The 25,536-nt window shown below is 35.4% G+C and overlaps 2 protein-coding genes across 8 annotated transcripts in view; one reads left to right on the top strand and one right to left on the bottom strand.

Moving 5' to 3' along the window:
- Positions 1-9,293, top strand: part of VRK2 (VRK serine/threonine kinase 2) — a 105,362-nt gene extending 96,069 nt beyond the window's left edge. For all 6 annotated transcript variants that reach the window (XM_040453665.1, XM_040453664.1, XM_040453668.1 and 3 more), the window contains one exon: positions 8,962-9,293. In XM_040453665.1, coding sequence (XP_040309599.1) covers positions 8,962-9,264 — 303 coding nt within the window. In that variant the 3' untranslated portion in view covers positions 9,265-9,293. The remainder of the gene's footprint in view (positions 1-8,961) is intronic.
- The window catches only part of FANCL (FA complementation group L), an 86,197-nt gene continuing 69,530 nt past the window's right edge, over positions 8,870-25,536 (bottom strand). Inside the window, exons 9-15 of one of the 2 annotated variants that reach the window (XM_040453672.1) lie at positions 17,511-17,661; positions 12,727-12,810; positions 12,191-12,236; positions 12,030-12,111; positions 11,076-11,192; positions 9,680-9,751; positions 8,870-9,371 (exon numbers count right to left, since the gene is read on the bottom strand). In XM_040453672.1, the coding sequence (XP_040309606.1) occupies positions 9,336-9,371; positions 9,680-9,751; positions 11,076-11,192; positions 12,030-12,111; positions 12,191-12,236; positions 12,727-12,810; positions 17,511-17,661 (588 nt within the window). In that variant the 3' untranslated portion in view covers positions 8,870-9,335. Of the gene's footprint in view, positions 9,372-9,679; positions 9,752-11,075; positions 11,193-12,029; positions 12,112-12,190; positions 12,237-12,726; positions 12,811-17,510; positions 17,662-25,536 lie in introns of those variants that run through there. The other variant, XM_040453671.1, reaches the window with a different exon arrangement.

The raw sequence follows: 25,536 nt of genomic DNA, 5'->3' as shown, positions 1-25,536 counted from the left end.
TTGCATGTCTCAGTATAGTTCATTCCTTTTTACTGATAAGGAATGTTCTGAAGTATGGACGTAGTGTTGAAGAACATGTGAGTTGTTTATTCTTCACCATTTAGCTTGATGTTAGCTGTATATTTTTGGTAGGTGTTATCAGGTTGATGAGGCTCACCTCTATTTCTAGTGTACTAAGAGTTATCATGAATGGGTATTAAATTTTATCAAGTGCTTTTTCTGTATCAATTAATATGATCATATGATTTTTCAGCTTTACACTGTTGCCATGGTGGATGACATTGATTAGTGTTTGAATATTGAACTAGTCTTACATTTCTTTAATGTTTGTTTATTTTTGAGAGAGAGAGAGACAGAGACAGAGCACGAGCAGGGAAGGGGCAGAGAGAGAGGGAGACACAGAATCTGAAGCGGGCTCCAGGTTCCGCGTTGTCAGCACAGAGCCCAACGTGGGACTTGAACTCACAAACTGTGAGATCATGACCTGAGCCAAAGTCGGATGCTCAACTGACTGAGCCATCCAGGCACCCCTCTAGTCTTACATGGTGTAGAATTCTTTTCATATGTTGCTAGGTTCAATTTCCTAGTATTTTGTTGAGAACTTTTACATCTGTTAATGAGGACTACTGGTGTGTAGCTTTCTTTTTATTCTACTGTCTTTATCCAGTGTTTGTATCACGGCAGTGCTGGCCTCATAAAATGAGTTGACAAGTCTTCCTCCTTTTAATTTCTGGAACAGAATTAGTAGAATTCGTGTTGTTTCTTTTTAAAATGTTTTAGAGGGGCGCCTGGGTGGCTCAGTTAAGCTTCCGGCTTTGGCTCAGGACATGATCTCACCGCTCATGAGTTCAAGCCCCGCATGGGGCTCTGTGCTGACAGCTCATAGCCTGGAACCTGTTTCAGATTCTGTCTCTTGCTTTCTCTGCTCCTCCCGTGCTCACACTCTCTCAATAATAAACATTTAAAAATTTTTTAAAGTAAATAAAGTATTTTAGAGAATTCTCCAGTGAAACCATCTGGGCCTAGAGATTTCTCCTTTTCACTATGGATTCAATTTCAAGAGTAGTCAAAGTTCTCTGCAAGCAGCCAAATAGTTAAATATTTAGGTTTTATAGGTCACATGCTCTCTGTTACAACTATTCAGCTGTATACCATAGTACAAAAGTATCATATACAATATGTAAACAAATGAGTCTGAGTTCCAACAAAATTTTATGGCACTGAAGTTTGAATTCCATAAAATTTTCCAATCAGAAAATGTTTGTTCCAACCATTTAAAAATTTAAAATTAATTCTTAGTTGGTAACTCTACAAAACAGGCTGGATTTAGACTGGCAGATTTTCCTATTCTTTGTTTCAACTTGATTTTTAGTTTATTTTCCTTTTTCTAGTTTAGGTAGAAGGTTAGACTATTGTTTGAGCCCTTTCATTTTTTCTAATGTAGGTATTTAATGCTATAGATGTCCTATTAAGTATTGGTTTAACTGTATCCCATAAATCCTTATGTAATGTACTTTTCTTGTACCTATAATTTTATTTATTATTTATTTACATTTATTTATTTCTGAGAGATAGAGCATGAGCGGGGTAGGGGCAGTAAGAGAGGGAGACACAGAATCAGACGCAGGCTCCAGGCTCTGAGCTGTCAGCAGGGCTCAAACTCAGGAACTGTGAGATCATGATCTGAGCAGAAGTTGGTTGCTTAACTGACTGCGCCACCCAGGTGCCCCTAATTTTACTTATTTTTTAACGTTGATTTGTTTTTCAGAGAGAGAGAGAGCAAGTTGGGGAGGGGCAGAGAGAGGGGGAGATAGAGGATCTGAGAGCAGAGAGGCTGATGTGGGGCTCGAACCCACGAGCTGCAAGATCATGACTTGGGCTGAAGTTGGATGCTTAACCAACTGAGCCACCCAGGCACCCCAGTATTTTTAATTTTGTACTTTTTCATGAGACTTCTTTTGATGCCTTGGCTATTAGGAGTGTGTTAATTTCTAAGTGAAGATTTTTTCCATTTTCTTTGTTACTGATTTCTAATTTATATTATTGTCTGAGAACATATTTTGTATCATTTCAAATTTGTTAAGGTTTATTTTTTGACACGGTATTGTCTTAGTGAGAGATTAAAGAGACCATGCATTCTACTGTTTTGAGGGTGTAGTGCTCTATAAATATTATCAGATACCATTGGTTTGTGGTATTATTGATTTTTTTTTTTTTTATATATTTTGGTTTTTTAGTTTTTTTTTTTTTTTATTTTTTTTAATAATATTTTTTATTTTTTAGTTTTTGTTTTTTACTTTTTTTTTTTTTTTTTTTTTTTAATGCATGACAGTGATGGGTCAGTTGGGCTCCTATCCACATTTGAGGCCAAAGAGAAATAGAGGGTTGCTGCTTTTTGCTAATGTTTGCTTAATGCAGGCTGGGCATGGTCCTTAGGGCTCTACTGCACAATGTCCACAGTGTCTGTTGTAGAGGAAGAGAGGCACTACTTATGTTGTGTGAGTGCAGGGAAGGACAGTTTACAAGGCTCTACCCTTTGGTCTCCAGAGTGTCTGGGAGAGAGGGAAGGAGAAGTCAGTGCTCAGTAGTACAGGCTGGGCATTGACAGGGCTCTGTCTCATAATTTCCATAACGCCGGAGGAGCGAGTACTGCTTTGTTAGTGTGGGGTTGGTCTTTTGACAGGGCTCCACTTTAGTCTCCTCAGTGCTTGGTGGGGAAGGGTAGGTGTGGTTCCTGGTTAACGCATGGTGGTGACACCTGACAGGACTCTACCCCAGTTTCCACAACCCCTAGTGGGAAGTGGGAAGGGTACAGTTTCTTTCATGTGTTCATCTAAAGTACAGCAGGTATAGGAGACAAGTGTTCTGAACTGTATACTTGCCTTCCTGCTGATCCCCTGTTTAAAGACAACAGGCTTTTCCTGGACTTTTTTGTGTGCACAGTGTTGTTTTCCAATTGTAGATTGCATTGTGGCCCAGGCTGGGATAAATAGGCATCAAAAAAAAAGGTGGTTGGGATGAGACTTGGGGCTGGGTCATTCTGTATGTTCTAAGGTCCTTATCCAGTCTGCCTTCTATTCTACAACTTTCAGAATGTTGTATTAATTTTTGTCTAAAATCTTTAGTAGTAATTAGAAGGAATAAAGTAGAATGTACTTACTGTCTTGGCTGGAACTAGATGCCCCTCACCTTCATTGTGAAGGCCTCACCTGACATGAGATTTTTCGTTCTGAATTTAAAAATGTTTCTTGTCGTCTTGTGTTTTTTTCCGATGAGAAGTTAGCAGTTATTCTTATCATTGACCCTATATATAATGTGTCCCTTCGGCTTTTAATATTTGCTTTTTATCTTTGGTTTTCTAGAGATAGTTGTCTTTATGTTTATTCTGCTTTGGGCTCATTGAGCTTTTTTCATCTGTGGGTTCATAATTTTCATCACTGGAAAAGTTTCAGCTAGGATTTGTTTCATGCCTCAATCCCTCTTCTCTGAGATCCAAATACATGCAGTTAGAATTGTCTACCTTCTCTCAGGCCTTTTCAGAGGCTCTGTTCGTTTTTCAAATTAGTCTTTTATCTTGCTGTGCTTCATTCTGGTCCTTTGCCTGGTCTCTACCTATTTAACCAGTGGATGTTTAACTTCATTTATTGTATTTTTCCATTCTAGAAGCATTTTATATTTCCCATTTCTCTGCTGAGTCTCTCGATCTGTTCACTAATTATGTTTAACTTTATATTTAATTCCTTGAACATACTTATGTAGTGGTTTTATTGTCCCTGTTTGATAATTTTACCATCTGGGTCACATCTATTTCTCTTCTTCTCCTAGTTATGGGTCACAGTTTCCTGTTCCTTGTGTGTCGTAAAAGTTTTATTATACGCTGAATATCGTGGCTGCTAGTCAGTTCTTGAAACTCCACATTTTATTGTATTCCTTTAAAGAGTACTGACTTTTGTTCTGGCAGACAAATAATTTATTGGTGGTTCAACTTGATTAGTCATGTCTTCACTTCATTTAGGCTTTTTGAAGGCTGGGCTAAGGTAAAGATCATCTGAAACCGTAGCCTTTATCAGTCTGGGTGTTTTCCTTTCCTCAAGAATCACAGCCTTGTTTTCTCTGTGTGATAAGTTCCTTCATATATTTTGTCCAACTCTGGTTTGTATTCATTTCATGGGCTTTTCACAGCAGGAGGGGAGATCTGATGCCCATTATTCATGGCTAGAACTAAAAAGGGTATTGGTATTTTTCATAGCTTCCTAATTGACTCTGACGTGCATTCAAGGTTAATAACTTGCTCAGAATTCAAGGTTTCTCAGCAGCACCACTCTGGGCTTACTGAGCTGGCTGTTCTGTACACTGTAAGCCATCTCTGGCCTTTATCTAGTAGATGCCAATAGTACTTCCTCCCAGTTGTAGTACCCAGAATGTCTCCAGAAATTGTTAAATGTCCTATGGAGCACAAGTGTCCCAGGTTCAGAAACACTATACTGACTAGGATTATTGCATGCCTTAAGCCTCTGCTACTAAAAGTCTGCTGTGCCAACCAGCTGCACTGGCATCACCTGGAGCTTCTTAGAAACACAGGATCTAAGTCTTATCTTAGACCTTCTGAATGAAACGTGTATTTTTCATGTTTGTTATTTTTGAGAGAAAGACAGGATCCAAAGCAGACTCTGCACTGACAGAAGAGGCCAGTGTGGGGTTCAAACTCACAAATCGCAAGATCATGACCTGAACCAAAGTCGAGGCTTAACCACCTGAGCCACCCAGGCTCCCCTGAAATCTGTATTTTAACAGGATCCCAAAATGATTTGTATGCTTTTTCTAATGTTTGAAATACTATGCCATAGACCAGAAAGCTTTTTCGTAAAGAGCCAGATGGTAAATATTTTGGGTTTACAGCCTAGCCTTTGTCAGAAACAATTCAACTCTGCCATTGCAGTATAAAAGCAGCCATACACAGTAAAATACAAATGAGTGTGGCTGTGTTCCAATCAATCTTTATTCACAAAACAGGCAACTCACAACATTTTACAACCTATGCCATAGACTATCTTTCCCAAGCAGATCTCTCAGTAAGCCGAAGACAACTGGTGGTTAAATCCTTAGATGAGGGCCTTCCCATTTGATATCAGTTGTTGCTTAAAGAGAGATTAGGTACACAGACTTCTCTAGTGTGTAACCAACCTTGAAATTTTAGTAGCTTGACTTCTGTTCTTACCTGGATGGGGATATCGTCTACTTCTACATGTAAGTTATTATATGTAAATGCTACTTGTTAGCTAACTAGTGGCTCTCCGTCTTTAAAACTATAAAATTTGATGGCATATTTCTTTTTCTTTGTGGGAGAACAATGCTTTAGGGGGCCACAGGAGTAATTATTTTGCCTTTAGCAAATAAAGCTGACAATTTTTTTTTTATTTTTTTCAACGTTTTTATTTATTTTTGGGACAGAGAGAGACAGAGCATGAACGGGGGAGGGGCAGAGAGAGAGGGAGACACAGAATCGGAAACAGGCTCCAGGCTCCGAGCCATCAGCCCAGAGCCTGACGCGGGGCTCGAACTCACGGACCGCGAGATCGTGACCTGGCTGAAGCCGGACGCTTAACCGACTGCGCCACCCAGGCGCCCCGACAATTTTTTTTTTAAAGTAGGCTCCACACCCATGTGGGGCATGAACTCATGCCCCTGAGATCAAAAGTCACGTGCTGTACACCCTGGGCCAGCTAGGCACCTCTAAAGCTGAGAAAACTTTAGGACAATTGGGATAGTGTGTCTTTATTAGCTCTCAGGCAGTAAAGAGTAGCTTAAAGTTAGTTATTTGACTTCCAATGATTTCTTCTAAGTAGAAAAGTTAAAGGGCCTTCCTTCAAGTCCTCTATTTGGTTTTGTATACCTTATGTAGAAGGTAATTACTTCTTGCCTTCTAAAACTGCATCCTGAAAGTGACTTTCAGGGGGGTAAAAAAGGCTCTTTGAAGAGGTCAAGAAAGTAGCTATTGTGAAGAATGATGGTATTACATCAGATGGTTGAAGATTGAAATATTTTGCCTTGTTTTTTAATTTTTTCCTTCTAAGTTACTTGATAAATAGTACAAGGACAGGGCAGGGCAGGTCACCAAAGTGAAGCAGAAACAGAACAACTCGTAACCAGTTAAGATTAAATCAGGAAACTGATTAAGAGCTCTGGCTAATAGGAATGGTGTAAGAAATTCCTGGAACTTGGATATATCAATAATATTCAGTCTACAGTGGTTGGTCTGTTCCCAGAGCTTTCTATGAGACATGCCACAATATCCACCCTGAGGCAATTTCCTCTGGTTGTGAACAGCCAATTCCTTTATCCAATATATGGCATGTAGGTCAGGTAAAGGGTTCCATGTCATGATAAAGGTTGGGAATGACTATTTTTATTTTTTATTGTAGTAAAAAGCAAGTAACATTAAACTTAACCGTGTAGTTTAGTAGTGCCAAGTATATTCACACTGTTGTGCAAAAGATCTCTAGAACTTTTACATCTTGCAAAATTGAAACTTTAGACCAACTACCCTCTACCTTGGCAACTACCTTTTTGTTTCTGTTATTTTGACTTCTTTAGATATTTCGTGTTAGTGGAATCATAGATGTCCTTTTGTGACTGGCTTAATTTGCTCTTCAGAATGTCCTCAAGGATTGATCCATATTGTAGCATGTGGCAGGATTTCCTTTTTTAAGGCTGTATAATCCATTATATGTATATATTCTTTATTCATCTGCCCATAGGAATCTGGGTTGCTTCTGCCTCTTGGCTACTGTGAATAATGCTATGATGAACATGGGTGTACATATATCTCTTCAAGACACTTGAGTTCTCAATATATACCCGGAAGTAGGATTGCTGGATTATATGGTAATTCTACTTCTAATGTTTTGAGGAACTTCTGTGCTGTTTCCCATAATGGCTACACCATTTTACAGTCCTCTCAACAGTACACAAGGGTTCCAATTTCTCTGTATCTTCATCATTTGTTATTTTCTGTTCTTTTGATAATGGCCTTAAAGGGTAAGATGATATCTCATTATAGTTTGATTTGCATTTCTCTTGCAATTGGTGATGTTGACCATCTTTTCATATGCTTTCAGAGAACTGTCTATTCAAGTCTTTATGTATTCTGGATACAAATCCTTTATCAGATAAATGATTTGCAGAATTTTCTCCCAGTCTGTGAGTTGTCTTTGAATTTTTTAAATGATGTCCTTCAATTATGTAAACTTTTATTTGCTTTTGTACGTTTGATATTATAGAGAACACTTTACCTGACCCCAGATCACAGATTTTCTCCTGTGTTTTTTTTTTTTTCCCTTAAAGTTTTAAATTCCAGCTATATTTACATTTACAATTTGGTTCTGGTCAATTTTTGTACAAAATGAAGTAGGTCTAAATTTATATTTTTACAAGGATGTCCAGTTGTCTCTGCACCTTTGTTGAAGATTACCTGTCCCCACTGAATTGCCTTCGTACATTTGTTGGAAACCAATTCCTCATGTATGTGAGAGTTTTCTTCTGGACTTTCAATTCTATTCCACTGATCTGTATGCCTGTCCCTGTGCCAGGACCATACTGTCTTGATTAGTCTAGCTTTGTGATTAGTTTTCAAATTGTAAAGTATGTTTTTCCACTTTGTTCTTGAATGTCAAGGTTGTTTTAGCTATTCTGGGTCCACTGCATTTCCAAAGCCTGATTGGATTTTGACTGGGACAGTGTTGAATCTATAGATCAGTTTGGGGGAAAATTGTTTTTTTGTTTGGCTAAACAATAACTGCCCTATGTAATCACCGCTCCTTGTGGGAGTTCTAGGCTCTGAATTCACATATATCAGGCCCTCCGTGAGACAGGCTCACTCCAGAAACTGAATTCTAGTAACAGCTGATTCTTCTTAGAAATAGGTATTTTGCTTCTTGCTTTATGGAATTTCACAAATACCTGATTTTCTCTGAGGGTATTCGGAGGTTTATTTATAATGATATCCTCCTTCATACCTCCACGGGTGGACAGCTTGACGCTGCTTTCCAAACAGTGTGTTCTAAGTCCCCACCAAAGAACAAGGGTCATGTTGATCTTCTTGAGTCTTTGGCAACATCCTCTGACAAATTTTGTCGTACGCTTGTAGGCATTCCAGTTTAACATTGCAAAACTGTAATCTGTGGAGACTTTTTCCTTTTTGGCTAGGAAATGAGCATCTTTTCTTGGATCAACGTTCAGGACAAATAAGGATTTTAACCAACTTTCTTCTTAAGGTCTGTTATTGGGAGATGTCATTCTCTGGAATCCAGGCAGAAGGCTGCTGGACCGAGGCTGCTCTGTGGACGTGCAGCACTGCCACCAACATCTCACTCTGCTGCCATGGCTGCCTCAGAATCACTAATTATTAATAACCAAAAAGCTTTCTAATCGTGACTATCTTGCCCACATAAGATTTGTCTTGCCAAGAAAATTCAGGTTTCATAGTTCGTTGTATTTTTAGAGGACAAATTATTTATAAGATGGCCTATTGCCTGATTTATTTTTTTTTTAATTTTTTTTTTCAACGTTTATTTATTTTTGGGACAGAGAGAGACAGAGCATGAACGGGGGGAGGGGCAGAGATAGAGGGAGACACAGAATCGGAAACAGGCTCCAGGCTCTGAGCCATCAGCCCAGAGCCCGACGCGGGGCTCGAACTCACGGACCGCGAGATCGTGACCTGGCTGAAGTCGGACGCTTAACCGACTGTGCCACCCAGGCGCCCCTATTGCCTGATTTAAAAGAACCAATCAGTTTAACTAGATTTGGGTTGGTTAATGGGGTAAGTACTTTATAAAAAACTTCTCAGGAAGAATATGCAAAAAATTTGTTCGTTTTGTGTAACATGTTTTATTTAGAACTCTTAGAGTACACAGTATAAGGATAACTCAGACCTAACACAATATATATACTTTTCCATAGGAAAGCACAAAGAGAAGACAAAAGTACCGTGAGTCTCAAATTCTGAATGAAAGAAACAGTTCTCCACAAAAACCGAGCTCTATACAGTTCCCAAATTCACTTTACAAACCATATCAAGATTTTATCAGTCCGTATATACTCGACAATTCAAGATCTTCATCTTGGTATACATATACTTCTCCAACCGGAATGGAGGTCAGAGACTCTACGCTCAATGAAGAGACAGTTACTGACGTGTATTATTATGGCTTTATCGTTCTTTTTCTTTTGATTTTAGTAGGTCTTACTTTATACTTTCTCTGAAGATATCAAATAAAATCCTTTTGATAATTCTTAAGGCTGCCAATTCTTCACAGAAATGTTACATTCTTATTTTAGGATTTCCTCCCAGACATTTTCAAGGTAATTGGCTTGTAAAAAGAGAATACAATTTAACAAAGTAAGTTTGTGGACATTCTAAAAAATAAGATTGCTTTATTGTAGAAAACAGTGTCATGATATAGTTTGAAAAATAACTTTTTTTGATCAAAGGAGCAATTTAAAAAACAAAATGTTATTGACAGGGACAATTTTACCCCTTTTTTTTTCTTACCACATAGAATAACAGAAGTAACAAAAAGTTTTGCATAAGCTGATATACTATATACTTCTCTATCTTCCAAAGCACACTATTAAAAGCTAGGCGTATTTTATGAAATTTGGTTAATGATTTCCTTACCTTACTGCAATATGGGCATTCACCAAATATGATGTTAAAACTCTGTCTACTAGTCAACAGTCCTCTCAACCACTGAAGATTTTAAAAAGAGAAGAAAAAGGGAGCAATGTCAGCATGATTACACATTACAGATACTCTAAGTTCATTTCCTTTATGATTACATATATTTTTATTCCAAAAGATTTACCTTCTTAATTTTCTTTTACAAAAAGTAAGGGGAACATTTCCTGGCCAATACCAGACTAGTAGTATGCTGAATAATAAGGGGAGACTACCACGAATTTCGAGATCTATAACACTGGTTTATAGCCAAATTATGGGCCCCTTTATGCATTTTCTCAACATCCAAAATAGACACAAAAATAATGTACACAAGTCAATGGGGTTCACAGACCTGACCTGAAGTCATTAATTACAAATTAAGAACTCTTGCTGTAAAAGATACTGTAAGCTCGTGAAAATTTAGGTCTCAATTCTGGTCTTAATCACCAATAGTGGGTTAATTCTCAATCCACTAATTATAAGCATGAGGCAGTCCATTTTTAAAAATTAAATGAATATTCATTATTATAAAAGAAAGCACATGTTCCCTTAAGAGTATCTCTATAATTAGACCTGGTATTTTGTGAGTTTATAGAAGGTGAATTGACATCTCTAAGTTCTCCATTCTTAAAGTGCAGGTAACACCAACTGCTTGCTACCTCTAATCACAAAAACAAGAGGTGATATTCAAGAAGACTGAACGCACTATACAACTGCAAGGTGTTTCATATATACATGCATATATAATCATGTCAACTGTGCCCTAAGATGAATGCTGTAGAGATCAAATGACTATACACAGGAATGAAAGCTGACTTCACAGATAGTAAATTATAAATAAAATGTCACTGAGAGTGCTGTGACATATCCAGATCACAAAACGCATTTTTCTCAATATCAAAAGTAAGATTATTACATTTATTCTATACTTAAATATACTTTGAAAAGTAACAGACACTCATTAGTGCCAGTTCCCTTTCACCTTATTGCTACCACTACTACTCCCACTTGGATGAGTGACAGTTTGCATTGTGGTCACATGAGATTTTCACTGAAAGATTCCAATGTAGCATCAATTTGATCTGTTATGCATCAGTAAGCAGCCCATGAATATATTCTGGATACATTTTCTCCCTTCCTAGGATACTACTTTAGGACATTTATTCACTCATTAGTAACCAGGATGAAGAAATGAAAGCACACGGGCATCTGGAAATGGACTGGTAAAGAAGCTAATGGAAAAAAGAGATTGCTATTCACTTAAACAGATTTTGGATTCTGTATATTTCAACATGCAGACTTGCTAGGTCATGGTAGCCAAAATAGTCTTAACTGCGTTATTTTTATTTTTTACCTCATATAAGCATATTTGATGGAAAGGCTGTGCACATTGAGGATTATCACACACTTGATCAGGAATGGCACCATCAAGTTGATATGAATAACAAATGCCACAATCCATAGAAAAATCCTTCAAAAGAAGAAATATTTATCAGCACAAGTGTTTAAAACACACAAGCTAATGTAAGAATAATATGGGATAGACAAGATCAAATTTTCAAAGTTTTCATAAAGGTAACTATAGCATTCTTTACAGAAAATACAGTTACATCACTGCTTAACACTTCAGCAAAGCGATTTGTAAGAGTGCTTCCTTTTTCATCCAGTAAGTAATACACATAGATATACTAAAAACAGATTCTATTTGGGGCTTAAGTAAATTTCCCACATTGTACATCAATATTATGCCAATGTAATATATAAAGATACTAACTGATATTAGCTAATGATTACTAAACTTCAAAATTCTTGAACTAAAGGAAGAAGACAAAAACATTCCCACCACTTTAATAGTCTACAAACTCTGCAACTTTATCAAAACTCAATTCCAAGTTTATCATTTTTGCAACACAGTAACATCTATTCATTTTCAAAAACTGTACTGCCATCCTTCACAAAATACATCAAGCTAATTAAAACTTTATTTCAATCATCCATAAGCAGATAGTATTAGAATATCCAAACATCTCATTAGCTACTTTGGACCTTTCCCCCTATTTTTAATAATAAAGATGTCTGTCATTAATCACTTCATTGCTACAAAGACCATGACAAAAGTACACTTAAACCACTAATCAAAGGTTAACAAATTCTTTGATGCTACTGTTGCTTGCAGTTCAGAAGTCTGTTACAATATTCTTCCAATTCCCTCCCTTTCAGCCTCATTTTTCTCTGGTGTCTAAAAGAAGAACATTTAACTTTCATTATGCTATGCTGTTTGGAATATCAAAGCACTCATAAAACTTACAGATTTTTCCAGGTTAGTGCGAGCTGGAAAATCTATTTCTAAAACATCTTTCAAATTTTGTAACAGACTATTTTCTGGATCCCTAAAAGCATGAAAAAAAAATTGTTATTAAATTTGCAAAATAATAGAAAAATAAACATTGTGTTACAAAAAATACCTACCACAAATGTATGTTCCTGCTCAGCTTAATTCCAAGAGGTTTTACCACTTCAGAGATTTAAAAAAAAAAAAAAAAAAAAAAAAAAAAAGTTTAAAAATGTAGTGTCTGCAGCTCTCGCTTTGTAAAGCCACATTTAGCACAGAATTTTTTTTTAACTGAGATATAATTGGTATATAATATTGTATTACTTTTAGGTGTACAACATCATGATTTGGTATGTGTGTGTATTGCAAAATGATCACTACAAATTCAGTTAATACCTATTACCACATGTAGTTACAAATTATTTTCTGATGAAAACTTCTAAGATCTCTTAGCAAGTCTGTAATATACTCTCTTGTTAAAACACAGAATTTGCTAATTATTTGACTGGAAAATCTAAATCATCTACTTAAAAAAACACAAAACTACACAGTTCAGAATGATGAAACATTTTCATTTAAAATAATTACCATATGTTAGTATTTTAGAATATTTTAACAGTGAAAGACAAGAATTTTATGACTGTTAAAAACATTTAAATAGGAGAGCTCATACCATGGTCAGCTCCAAGAAAGCAGCACTCAGGAAGCATAGTAGGATGCTTGGGGTCAACCTCTATATGTATTGAAGCATTATTCCCTAGAATAAAAGAACATTAAAGTTTATAGAAGTAGAAGTTCATCAAATAAAAAATAAAGCAGTATCTGTCTGGGTACTTACTGTACCACAGGAAAGATTAGCCAATGTGTTATGGGTTTCAATAAATATATAAATGTATTTATTTATAAAATATATTTATAAATATAATTTTATAGTCTAAAAGAAATGCACTTTGAAATTATGATTATGAATAAAGATTTGGGGATCCATCTAAAGTTTTAAAATACAGAGTCAATCCATTAAGTTAATTGATTTCTAGTGAAATTCTGGTCAGAATTCTATTTTAGCTTAAATAAAAATTTTTTATAGAGTGACAGATCTTTAATATTAAAAGAAATCACAAGTTCAAGAAATAATTATCAAAGTGACTTCCATAACTTTCTTGGAAAGCACAATTATGGTCAGACGTAAAAAGACCAGCATACAATAAATTATGATTTGAGTTTTATGGAGTTTTATCGAAACATTTTCTATCAATAATCACTTCCAATGAAGTGGACTAAACGCTCCAATCAAAAGACAGAGGTTGTCAGAATGGATAAACAAAAGTTAAGACCTATCTATATTCTGCCTACAAGAGACTCATTTTAGACTTAAAGAGAAATATTTACTACACAAATGGATGTCAAAAGAAAGCCAGAGTAGCAATACTTATACTGGACAAACTAGACTTTAAGCCAAGGACCATAACAAGAGATGAAGAAGGGCACTATATCATAATAAAGGGGACAATCCAACAAGAATATCTAACAATTGTAAATATCTATGCACCCAACATGAAAGCACCCAAATATATAAAACAATAACAAACATAAAGGAACTAATTGGTAATAACACAGTAATAGCAGGGAATTTTAACATCTCACTTATATCAGGTATCCAAATCAGCAAGGAAGTAAAACTTTCTGATACTCCATAGAGAAAACCCAAAAGACTCCTCTAAAAAACTGCTAGAACTTATATATGAATTCAGTAAAGTCACAGGATACAAAATCAACATACAGAAATCTGTTGCATTTCTATACGCTAAAAACGAAGCAGCAGAAAGAGAAATTAAGAAATCAATCCCACTTACAACTACACCAAAAAAAAAAAAAAAAAAAAAAAAAAAAAGATACCTAGGAATAAACCCAACCAAAGAGGTGAAAGACCTGTGCTCTGAAAACTATACAACACTGATGAAGGGAAACAGTGATACAAAAAAATGGAAAGACATTCCATGCTCATAGGTTAGAAAAATGAATATTGCTAAAATGTCTTTATTACCTAAAGCAATCTACACATGTAATATGCAATCCCTGTCAAACTACCATTAGCATTTTACACAGAGTTAGAAAAACAACCCTGATATTTGTATGGAGCCAGAAAAGACCCTGAATAGCCAAAGCAACCTTGAAAAAGAAAAGCAAAGCTGGAGGTATCACTATTCCAGACTTCAAATTATATTACAAAGTTGTAGTGATCGAAACAGTGTAGTACTGGCACAAAATATACATCAATGGAACAAAACAGAATACTCAGAAATAAACCCATAAGTATATGGTCAATTAATCTTCGACAAAGCAGGAAATAATATCCATTGGGAAAAAGACAATCTCTTCAACAAATGGTGTTGGAAAAACTGGACTATTTCTTACACCAAACATAAAAGTAAATTCCAAATGGATGAAAGATCTAAATAAATGTGAGAACTAAAACCATAAAAATCCTAGAGGAGAACATCCCTTTGATGGTGGCTGTAGCAACTTCTTTCTAGAGATGTCTCCTGAGGTAAGGGACACAAAAGCAAAAATAAACTATTGGGACTTCAGCAAAATAAAAAGCTTCTGCACAGCAAAGGAAATGGTCAACAAAACTAAAAGGCAACCTACAAACTGGGAGAAGATATTTGTAAATGACATATCTGAGAAAGGGTTAGTATCCAAAATCTATAAAGAACTTATAAAACTCAACATCGCAAAAATGAATAATGCAGTTAAGAAATGGACAGAGGACACGAACAGACATTTTTCCCAAGAAGACATGCAGATAGCCAATGGACACATGGTCAACATCACTCTTCATCAGGAAAATACAAATCAAAACTTATCTTGATGATCACTGAGTAACATGGAACTGCTGAATCACTATATTGTACCCCTGAAACCAAAATTACATTTTATGTCAACTGGAATTTAAATATTTTTAAAAAACATTTTCTGAATTCTTTTGCTCATTGTGAAGCTTTCCACTTCAACAACGGACTCAATTCACATTAAACTGAAACTGTTCGTTTAATAACAAACAACTAACCTAGTTTATAGGATCTAAGAAAAATCTATTTCTACTTGGCACTAGATTCTTTCATAAGTTCTATCTATACTGGAATATTGTATGGATTTCAGAAGTTTTACTTTTAAAGGCACATAGTATAATTGTATAAGGGTATTTGGATTTTATTTTTACAGTAAAAAGGACTTAATAAATTCTACACACCATAACATTAACTTTTGGTTAAGGTTGACAACAATATGAACACAATTATTACAGATCTGACAAAAAGGTAATCAAGTAAAAATGATATATAAAACATAAAAGTGCTATAATCTCATTTGCTTATACATTCTTTACCATGAACACAAATCCCATATTAGCCTTTAGCTATGTCATATACTAATGGCTTCTCTTAATAATGAGTATATTATTTAATATATCTCAATTAGTTTGCTGAAAACTTGGTCTTCAAAAGGCATATCAGTGCCTGAAAGGGGATAAAAAAGAGCTATAGGTAAATACAGAGAAAGTGACTAAAAAGCAGGTTGTTTATGCTGAACAATGAGATACACAATAAAAGTATATTTAATCATTACCTAATTAAAATAATTATTTACATGGGGCTATGAAGAAAATAAATTACTACACTATTTTGAAGAAACTATTTTCATTCTTAATATCTATTTGTTCACAAATATACCATTATTTGGTCAACTATTCAAAATTAAATATGGATTAAACTTTTTAGACTAAGTAACAATACTATTTGTACAACTGCTATACAACGGTATCTTCCTTTTCTCATAATTACATGTTACTTATTTTCTCCCAGATAATCTATTATGCCTGGGGAGAAACCATAAAAATTGCTAATGTGGATAGGACTCACAACAGAATTTCATAATATCTTTCAGAACATATGTCTTTTAACAATATATTTATTTAGGCTAAAAAAAAAAAAAAAGAGAAGGGAAGACACAAATAGATATCATATAATCACCTAACTACACTATTTACTGTGAACTGAAACATAGTTTAAAACATCTAAAATCTGGAGAGGCTGAACTCAAAACTGACTTCATATATGGCTTGCTCATAATGAAAATACATAAAACAGTAATTTTATAATAAAGAATATGGTAATGTTGCAGGGGTATTCACAGTTGTACCACATCTTATTCATTAATGTCACATATATTTATAGTAAATACTTAAAATATATTTAATTATTTTGTGCTTCCTGTTTACTCTTCAATGGCATGTATGGCCCACTTCCGATCCTTTCTTTTTTTTTTTTTTTTTTTAATTTTTTTTTTTTCAACGTTTATTTATTTTTGGGACAGAGAGAGACAGAGCATGAACGGGCGAGGGGCAGAGAGAGAGGGAGACACAGAACCGGAAACAGGCTCCAGGCTCTGAGCCATCAGCCCAGAGCCCGACGCGGGGCTCGAACTCACGGACCGCGAGATCGTGACCTGGCTGAAGTCGGACGCTTAACCGACTGCGCCACCCAGGCGCCCCTGGATCCTTTCATCCTCTAAAGTTCATCAGAAAATATTCCCAGATCTGTTGATATTAATCTTGTCTAGTTTCATGGATGAAGATTTCATTATTTCTAACAGTTTCTTTTTAAAAAAAAAATTTTTTTTTTTTCTTAATGTTTATTTAATTTTGAAGGAGAAAGACAGAGCATGAGTGAGGGAGGGGCAGAGAGAGAGAGGGGGACAGAACCCAAAGTAGGCTCCAGGCTCTGAGCGGTCAGCACAGAGCCCAGTGCGGGGCTTGCACTCACAAACTGTACAATCATGACCTAAGCTGACGTCCAACACTTAACCGACTTGAGCCACCCAGGTGCCCCTATTTCTAACAGTTTCTTTTCCCAAATAATGGAAGTTCTGAAAAAACCGGTTCCACTACTTCTGAGCTACTTAACAGCTGATCATACAGGATCTCTGAATGATACTGCCATTGGATCATCACCTTTTATAATGAAACACCTTAGTACTTGCCCTTTCTCCTGAAATATTTACATTCAAATACACAGGGCTAAATCAGAGCTTAAATAGTTGACTTCAGGGGCGCCTGGGTGGCGCAGTCGGTTGAGCATCCGACTTCAGCCAGGTCACGATCTCGCGGTCCGTGAGTTCGAGCCCCGCGTCAGGCTCTGGGCTGATGGCTCAGAGCCTGAAGCCTGTTTCCGATTCTGTGTCTCCCTCTCTCTCTGCCCCTCCCCCGTTCATGCTCTGTCTCTCTCTGTCCCAAAAATAAATAAATGTTGAAAAAAAAAATTTTTAAATAGTTGACTTCATGCAAAAAAAGTCTCACCTAAGGGTCCAATGTCCTCTTGAGCTCCATTTTCCTTAGTAATACAAAGTATAATCCAACATCTAAACAAACAAAAAGCCTCCTTAATCCCTTTTCCCTACCCAGTGCAATCCTGCGTGCTGTTGCACTCCGGGTAGGTTTTTCTGGCTCCAGTACCCAAGTCTTCTCATCGATTTCATCCGTAACATCCCAGAATGCTCTCAGTGATTCTAAGGCTGCCAAAAACTGACCGTAAATGCTTATTAAAGAGCTCTGTGAAAGACAGATAAAAGCAGAGTAAGTTGCATGACACTCGTATCAACAACAGATAATTTTTCACTTAAAATATCATTCAATTTAGAAATTTTAAGCTCTGTTTCACTTCAGCTAAAACTACCCTAGTAAACAAGAGTCAACTAACTGTCCCTGCTTCATAGCTCTTCACGTCCATTAGCATTAATAGAATTTTTTGCCTGTCATTGGGACTGTGCATCTTACCAGGAATAGTTTATTTTTTTTTAATTTTTTAATGTTTGTTTATTTTTGAGAGAGATCACAAGCAGGAGAGGGGCAGAGAAAGAGAGAGACACAGAATCTGAAGGAGGCATCAGGTTCTGAGCTGTCAGCACAGAGCCCAATGTGGGGCTCGAACTCATGAACCATGAGATCATGACCTGAGCCAAAGTCAGATGCTTAACGGACTGAGCCACCCAGGTGCCCCAGGAATTGTTTTTTAAAGACCATATTTATTTTTATTATGATGTATTCTGTACTGTATTTATAGAATAGTAACTACTAATACAAGATGACATGTGTGTACTTTCTTAATGAATATACTATATACATATTGAGCATAGAGTCTATACAATTTTAGTATGAAAGTTGTCAAGTATCTAGTTTGTGCAGTTATCAAGTTAAATGCAGCACCACTTGTAATTTGATTACACATTATTAACTTTACAGACTTAATTAGGCAAAGAGTATAAAAAGGTTCTACATATATTTTCTCTACAAGGTTTTTATTGATTAAATTCAAATAATAATGGAGTACATTTTTTTGTAATATAGATCTATTAATGAGAATAATGCATCTTTCGGTAGGAGGGGAATAATGTTTAATTGGGGCTGAAAGTAGTGTTCCTTATTATCATAATCAATTGCAAATGTTTATCTGTTAATGCTTGTAATGAAACTTTACATATGTCATCCCTAGAAATGTCTTTTCTCACACACAGGTACTGTGTGGAGCATCTAAGCACTGCCAAATACTGATATAAATCCAGAAGCACTGGATTTAATAGAGACTATTCATTACTAGGAAGGCATCTGTGAATTCTATGAGGTTCTTTTTTTTTTTTTTTTTTGAGGTAAAAAAAATCAACGTATATCATATTAGTTTCAGGTGTACAGCATAATTCATTTGTATACACCGTAAAACAATCACAATAAGTCTGTCACACTATAAAGTTTTGAGAATTTTTTTCTTCCCTTGTGATGAGAACTTTTAAGATTTATTATTTCTTTTAAGATTCTATTTTCAAATATGGAATACAATATTATAGACTAGGTTTAAAATTTCTTCTGAGGCTAAACTTTTAGCCAACGTCTGAATTCAGTTATTTCAGACAATATTCTATGGGAATTAACTTAAATACATTTTCACTAATGATAAGAACTAAAGCCATTACTGATTTTAAAACTCAATTTATAATTACTTTCAACTGAAGTAAAGAGTTTCTCATAAAGTAGTATGTTTAAATGATACCAATACTTACTGAATATTTTATATAAAAAGCCATCAAAACTAAAAGTTTAAGAATTAAGGATCTTATGGTTTCAAATAAGCAAAACACATTTTAAAAAAATTACTGGAAATTCTACCAACATTATTTATCCAAAAACAGATACAAGACAACAATGCAAGAATACAGTATACCATGAGTGAGATGAAAAGGAAGTACTCACTTCCTTAAAGGTATATTTTGTACTCATATGTACTTAAGGAAAACCCATTTCATCCCATCACTTCAGTCAGGGTTCACACTTAGATGATTTCATGGCTCAGTTTCACAAAGCTAGTTTCAACTCTTCTAACCTTCTATACACAGGGGAAAAAAGTAAGAGTAGTAACGAGAGTTTAATACCTGCAAATAACCTTTTAGGATCCCTTTTAGCATACCTGTTCTCTTCCAATGTGCCATACTTATCTATAAATTTAGATGCCAGAATCCGGAAATCAGAAACCAAACTTCCAAGTTTTGTTTTGACTTTACTATGGGCTGCACTTTATCTCCTCTTTCATTAAATGTGCCACAATTCTTTAGCTATGCAAACAAGAAACCAGCTGGGATCCCTGCAGATTGTTTTTTACACCTGATAAATTCATTAACTAAAGACCTGATTCTATTTTTAGCAAATTTCTTGATAACTCTATTTACCCTAATATTTTTATGTACTATTAGGATAACCCCCTTAAAAAAATAAACAAGTCCTTGCAGAGGACAGTAAAAAGTATATAAAATAACCCCCTTTTTCTTGTTTCCATATCCAGACATGCCATCACTATCTTCTAATACCCTACTGCGGAGTACCCTATCTAAAATGTAACACTGAACATATCAGTGTGCCTCATAAAACCATTTAAAACAACCTTCTAACTGGTTTTTCCCCCTCTAGTCATATTCCCCTAACTCCCATTATTTATATTGCAATTAAGTTGGTATTTGTATTCTGTAAACCTGATACTACCACTTCCTGGTTTATAACAAAACAACTTAAGTGCAGTTCTCAGTGATATTTTTTCTTTGTAATACCACCACTTATGACAGCAACACAAACTCCAAAAGCTATTCAATAAATATTTGTTTAAGTAAATTGAAGTCAACTACTTGATATAAAAATAATCATTTATGACCTTCATCATTCTATTTATTAAGGCTACCGTTATTTACAAGTAGTTTGCAAATTATGTTTTATGTTACTGATTAAAACCACAGTTCTTTATCGTGGCTTGCAATTAACATTGTTTAACATGTATACATAGATATGTTTACACAGAGTAAATTGAAATACTTTCCATGGGTATATTTACTACTCCAAGCTTCAGTAAGCACCCTCTCTATACATGATCATTCCCAAATTTCTTTAGGCCAAACAGACAACTCCAGAACTGCTCAACCATCACTATATAGATAATCTCCACACTGCTAACAGACTTAATGCTCCACCCTGATCTCATGATCTTCCCAGAGAAATCCAACCCTCCTAGGTCCACGCCCCCCACCCCCCAGGTGACAGGGTATACTACCTGCCCTATTGTGCAAACCAGAAATCTAAGCACAGATTACTAGTTAACTAGATCACTAAAACAACCTTGTAACTAAATTTTCTTCCTTTAGTCACAGTCTCCTAAAACTCATTATTTACACTGCAATTAAATTGATTTTTGTATTCTGCAGATGTGATACTACAGTTTCTTTGTTTATAATAAGATATTGATCATCAGATACATATACAATAATCCAATTGCTGGACAGTACGTTGATTTTTTAATAGCTTTACTCAGATGTAAGGGATATACAAAGAACTGCACATATTTAATGTGTACAAGTTGATGAATATGAGCATGTGCGGTACAACCTGATACCATTATCACAATCAAAGTAATAAACCTACCCAACACTTCCCCAAAGGTTCCTCGTGTCTTTTTCAGGGGGTTTTCAGCGGGGACTTAACATAAGCTCTGTCTACCCTCTCAAGTTTTGAAATGCACAACACTGTATTGTTAAGCATAAGCATTATGTTGTACAGTACATCTCTAGAATTTATTCATCTACCAGAGCTGAAACTTTACACGCACTGAACAACTCCACCCTTCCTCCACCTTCCAGACCCCTGGCAACCACTACTGTAGTCTCTGTATGTGTGAGTTTGACTAAGTTAGATACTTCATGTTAGAAACATGCAATATTTGTCCTGCTGTGACTGGTTTATTTCAGTTGGCATAATGTCCTCTAGATTCATCTGTATTTTTGCAACTGGCAGGATTTTCTCCTTTCAGGCTGTCTGTATATACTATCTTTTCTTACATATCACATTCATTTGTTGATAGACACTGGGATTTTTTCCTGTCTCTTTGCCATTGTGATAACACTATAATAAACATGGAGGTACAGGTAGCTCTTTGAGATTCTGATTTTAGCCCTTCTGGATACATACTCAGAAGTGGGATTGCTAGGTCATACAGCAGTTATATTACTTACTTTTTGGAGGAACATCCACACTGTTTTCCATTGTTGCCATACCATTTTATACTCCCACCAATAGTGTACATACAGGGTTCCAATTTCTCCACATCCTGTAACACTTGGCATTTATTTCACTTTTTTTTTTTTTTTTAATTTTAACATTTGTTTATTTTTGAGGGAGAGAGAGACAGAGACAGAGTGCGAACTGGGGACAGGCAGAGAGAGAGGGAGACACAGAATCTGAAGCAGGCTCCAGACTCAGCTGTCGGTACAGAGCCAGACGTGGGGCCCAAACTCATGAACCGTGAGATCATAACCTGAGCTGAAGTCAGATGCTTAACTGAATGAGGCACTCAGGCACCCCGTTTTTTTGGTTTGTTTTCAATAGCCATCCTAACAGTTGTACGGTGGTATCTCATTTTAGTTTTGATTTGCATTTCCTTGATAATTAATGAAGTTGAACATCTTTTCGTATCTCTGTTGGCGATGTGTAGGTCATCTTTGAAAAAGTATCTGTTCAAGTCCTTTGCCCATTTTCTAACCAGGTTATTTGTTTTTTTGCTGCTGAGAGGTTTCTTATGTATTTTGGATGTTAACCCCTTATCAGATACATTGTTTTCAAGTATTATCGTCAACTCTATAGGATGCCTTTTCATCCCGCCAATTGTTTCCTTTATTGTGCAGGAAGTCCCTTAGTTTGATACAGTCCCACTTGTCTCTTTTTGCTTTGTTGTCATTGCTATTGGTGTCATAATCAACAGATCATTATCAAGACTAATGTCAAGAAGTATTCCCCCTTTGTTTCTACTAGGAGTTTTATACTTTCAGGTCTTATATTTAAGTCTTTATTTTGAGTTAGTTTTTGTGTACAAATGCAAGGTAAGGGTCCAATTTCCCTTTTTCATGTGGATATCCTATTTCTCAATACCATTTGTTCAAAAGACTCTTCTTTTCCAAAGTCAGTACCATAATGTCTCTTTCCTTTCTCTCCATTTGTAACTAGATCTATATTTTTAAAATCTGTAATTACCTATTTCACTGTAAACCCAAGAAAAGTTAACCAAAAACCAAAATAGCCACACAGTATTTTCACAGTGACATCCTCCATTTGAAAGGAGCAATGTCCACTTCTGGCATGCCTGACTGTAAACGGGGTTCTACTTAACACAGTTCTACTTAAAACTAATTCTGCATTTTGAACAGAAAATGAAAGATCCAGAGAAAATGGCAGTAAGAAAAAATACAACAATAACCCTGAAGCTAGAAGTCAGTTGGTAATTACAGAAGTACTAAATTTTAAATCCTAAAAGTCATCATCAGATTTTGCTAGTCACATGAGGTAGATTAAAAAAAGCCAAAAAAGGTGAAAAGTGGGACACAAACATTAATCTTAGAAATTTCAATGAACTTAAGAGGTAGACATTAAAACTATTACATCAGTAAGCTATCTGAAAAACTAACAGATTTTTCTCTAACTGCTTATCATTCACAAACTCTTACTCCGAATTGATTTCCCTACTGAAATTGAAAAAGAAACATTTATAAATCCTATTTCTAACAATGTCACTAAATATTCTATATACGTCATAAATGCCCAAAGAGTGCACTATAATATGACCTAAATTAGTAACAAAGTTAAATATTTTGCAAGTTTTCTAAAAAATGTTCAAAAATAAAAATTGCCAAGTTCTTTTTTTATTTTATTTTAGAGCGTGTGAGTGGGGGGAAGGGACAGAGAGAGACAAAGACAGAGAGAATTCCAAGGAGGCTCCAGGCTCAGCACAGAGCCTGAGGTGGCCTCAATCCCACGACCTCAGGGCCAAGACCTGAGCCAAAATCGAGTCACATGCTCAACTGGATGAACTACCAAGGTAGTTTCCCATCTCACCAAAGCTACCATTTTAAGGTTTTGGGGGACTTTTTGAGGTGGGGGGTAGGCAAATTTGCAATGTGCAAAATAAATTTAAAATTGAATCAAAGAAAAACTCAGGAAAAAGTAAGAATACGAATATTAAGAGGTAACATTAAAATAAAATATCAAATGTCAGTGAAGATGTAAACAACCTAAACTCTCATATGCTGCTGAGCATGTAAAATGGCATAACCACTTTTGAAAAGATCAGACACCTTCTGTAAAAACTAAATCTATTCCTATCTTAAGACCTAGCAATTCCACTCCAACAGAAGTGAAAAGATATGCCCATAGTAGGACTTATACAAGAACATTCAGAACAGTTTTATTCAAAAAGCAAAAAAATCAGTACAAGTCCAAATGTCCATTAATAAAAGATAGAATAAACTCCAGTATATTCATGTAATGGGCTACTACTCGGGAATAAACAAAATAAAAATTGTGACACATGTCACAACATGAATGAATTTCAAAAATATGCCAGGTGAAATGAGGCTATCTACAAAGAGAACACAGTGTCCACTTCTATTTATATTAAATCTGGTACAGACATAAATAAGGCATGGTTCAGAAAAATCAATACAATAGTATTTACTGGGAAGAGATAAAAGAGCCAAGATAATGGTAATGTTCTGCATCTTGAAAATGGACTGCATGAGTATATTCATTCACAGAAACTTATGCTACACTTAGGATTATTCATTTCATTGTTTCCAAATTTTACCAAGACCTAAATTCTAGTTAATGCAGACATACTGAAGTATTTTGGAGAAAGATCTCAGACACCTGCAAAATATTTTGAAAGGCACCAAAACTCAGATACACTGATGAATGGAGAGATGCACAAATGGAAAGGTAAGTGACGAAGCAAGAATAGTGAATATTAACTGTAGATTCTAAGTGGTGGATATAGGAGTATATTCACCATAAACTCTTTCAATGTTTTGTCGGTTTTAAAATTTGTAATAAAATAATGGGGGGGGGTGGGGAGGGATAATTACATAATGTGTAAATTATTCATTGTAACTGAGAAAGTTAAGTTTGTTGAATTAGGTTAGAATAAATTTTCATTTTTTTCAAATATTCAATAACATTTAATTCTTTACAGCTACATATTTAGATAACATATTTAGACCCTCTCCAAAACAAAGTAAGAATAGGTCTTCCTAGACAAGAAGCTCACTGTATAAGGCAAGTTATAATCTTTGAAAAGTCTGTAACAGATATTCTTATCCAGAGAATCAGAAGTTTGGGTTAAAAAAAATACATCTTTATTTTCTTTAAGTAAAATTTAGCACTTATTTCAACTACAGATACAAAAAACAAAGAACAGAAATAGTATCAATACCTGTAACTTTCTATACAACTAACATTATATTGTAATCACCTAGGGAAATTGAACACTAATATCTACAGTCCATTGTCAGTCATTACTTTTTAATTAATCTTGGTTCAATGCAGCCTTGGCATTTGGACTTCTAAAAGATCCCCAAATGATTCTAATGTACAAAGTTAAGAAACAATGATAGAACAATGAAGAATAGCCATCCTTGTCATAGTCCGACACTTACAGAATCATATTTCTAAAAGATTTAAACAATTCTTGTAGCAAGAGACAAAGAAGGGCATAATGACAAAAGGAACAGTCCAACTGGAAGTGTCTATGCACCCAACATTGGAACACTTAAAAATATAAAGCAAATATTAACATACAAGAAAGGAGAAACTGATGGTAATACAAGTAGAGGACTTGAACACCTCACTAGCATCAAAGGATAGGTCATCAAGAGAAAAAAAAATTCAACAAGGAAACAGTGACTTTAAATGACACATTCAACCAGATGGACCTCACATTTATATACAAAACATTCCATTCAGAAACAGCAAAGTACACATTCTTTTTCAAGTGCATATAGAAATTCCTAAAGAACAGATCACATGTTAGGCCACGACACAAGTTTCAATAAATTTAAGAAAACTGAAACCATA

Source organism: Herpailurus yagouaroundi, unplaced genomic scaffold (genome assembly GCF_014898765.1).
Source record: "Herpailurus yagouaroundi ecotype Mexico unplaced genomic scaffold, PumYag 210, whole genome shotgun sequence".
NCBI classification, from domain to species: Eukaryota; Metazoa; Chordata; class Mammalia; order Carnivora; family Felidae; genus Herpailurus; species Herpailurus yagouaroundi.
This window is presented reverse-complemented; position numbering and strand designations above follow the sequence as displayed.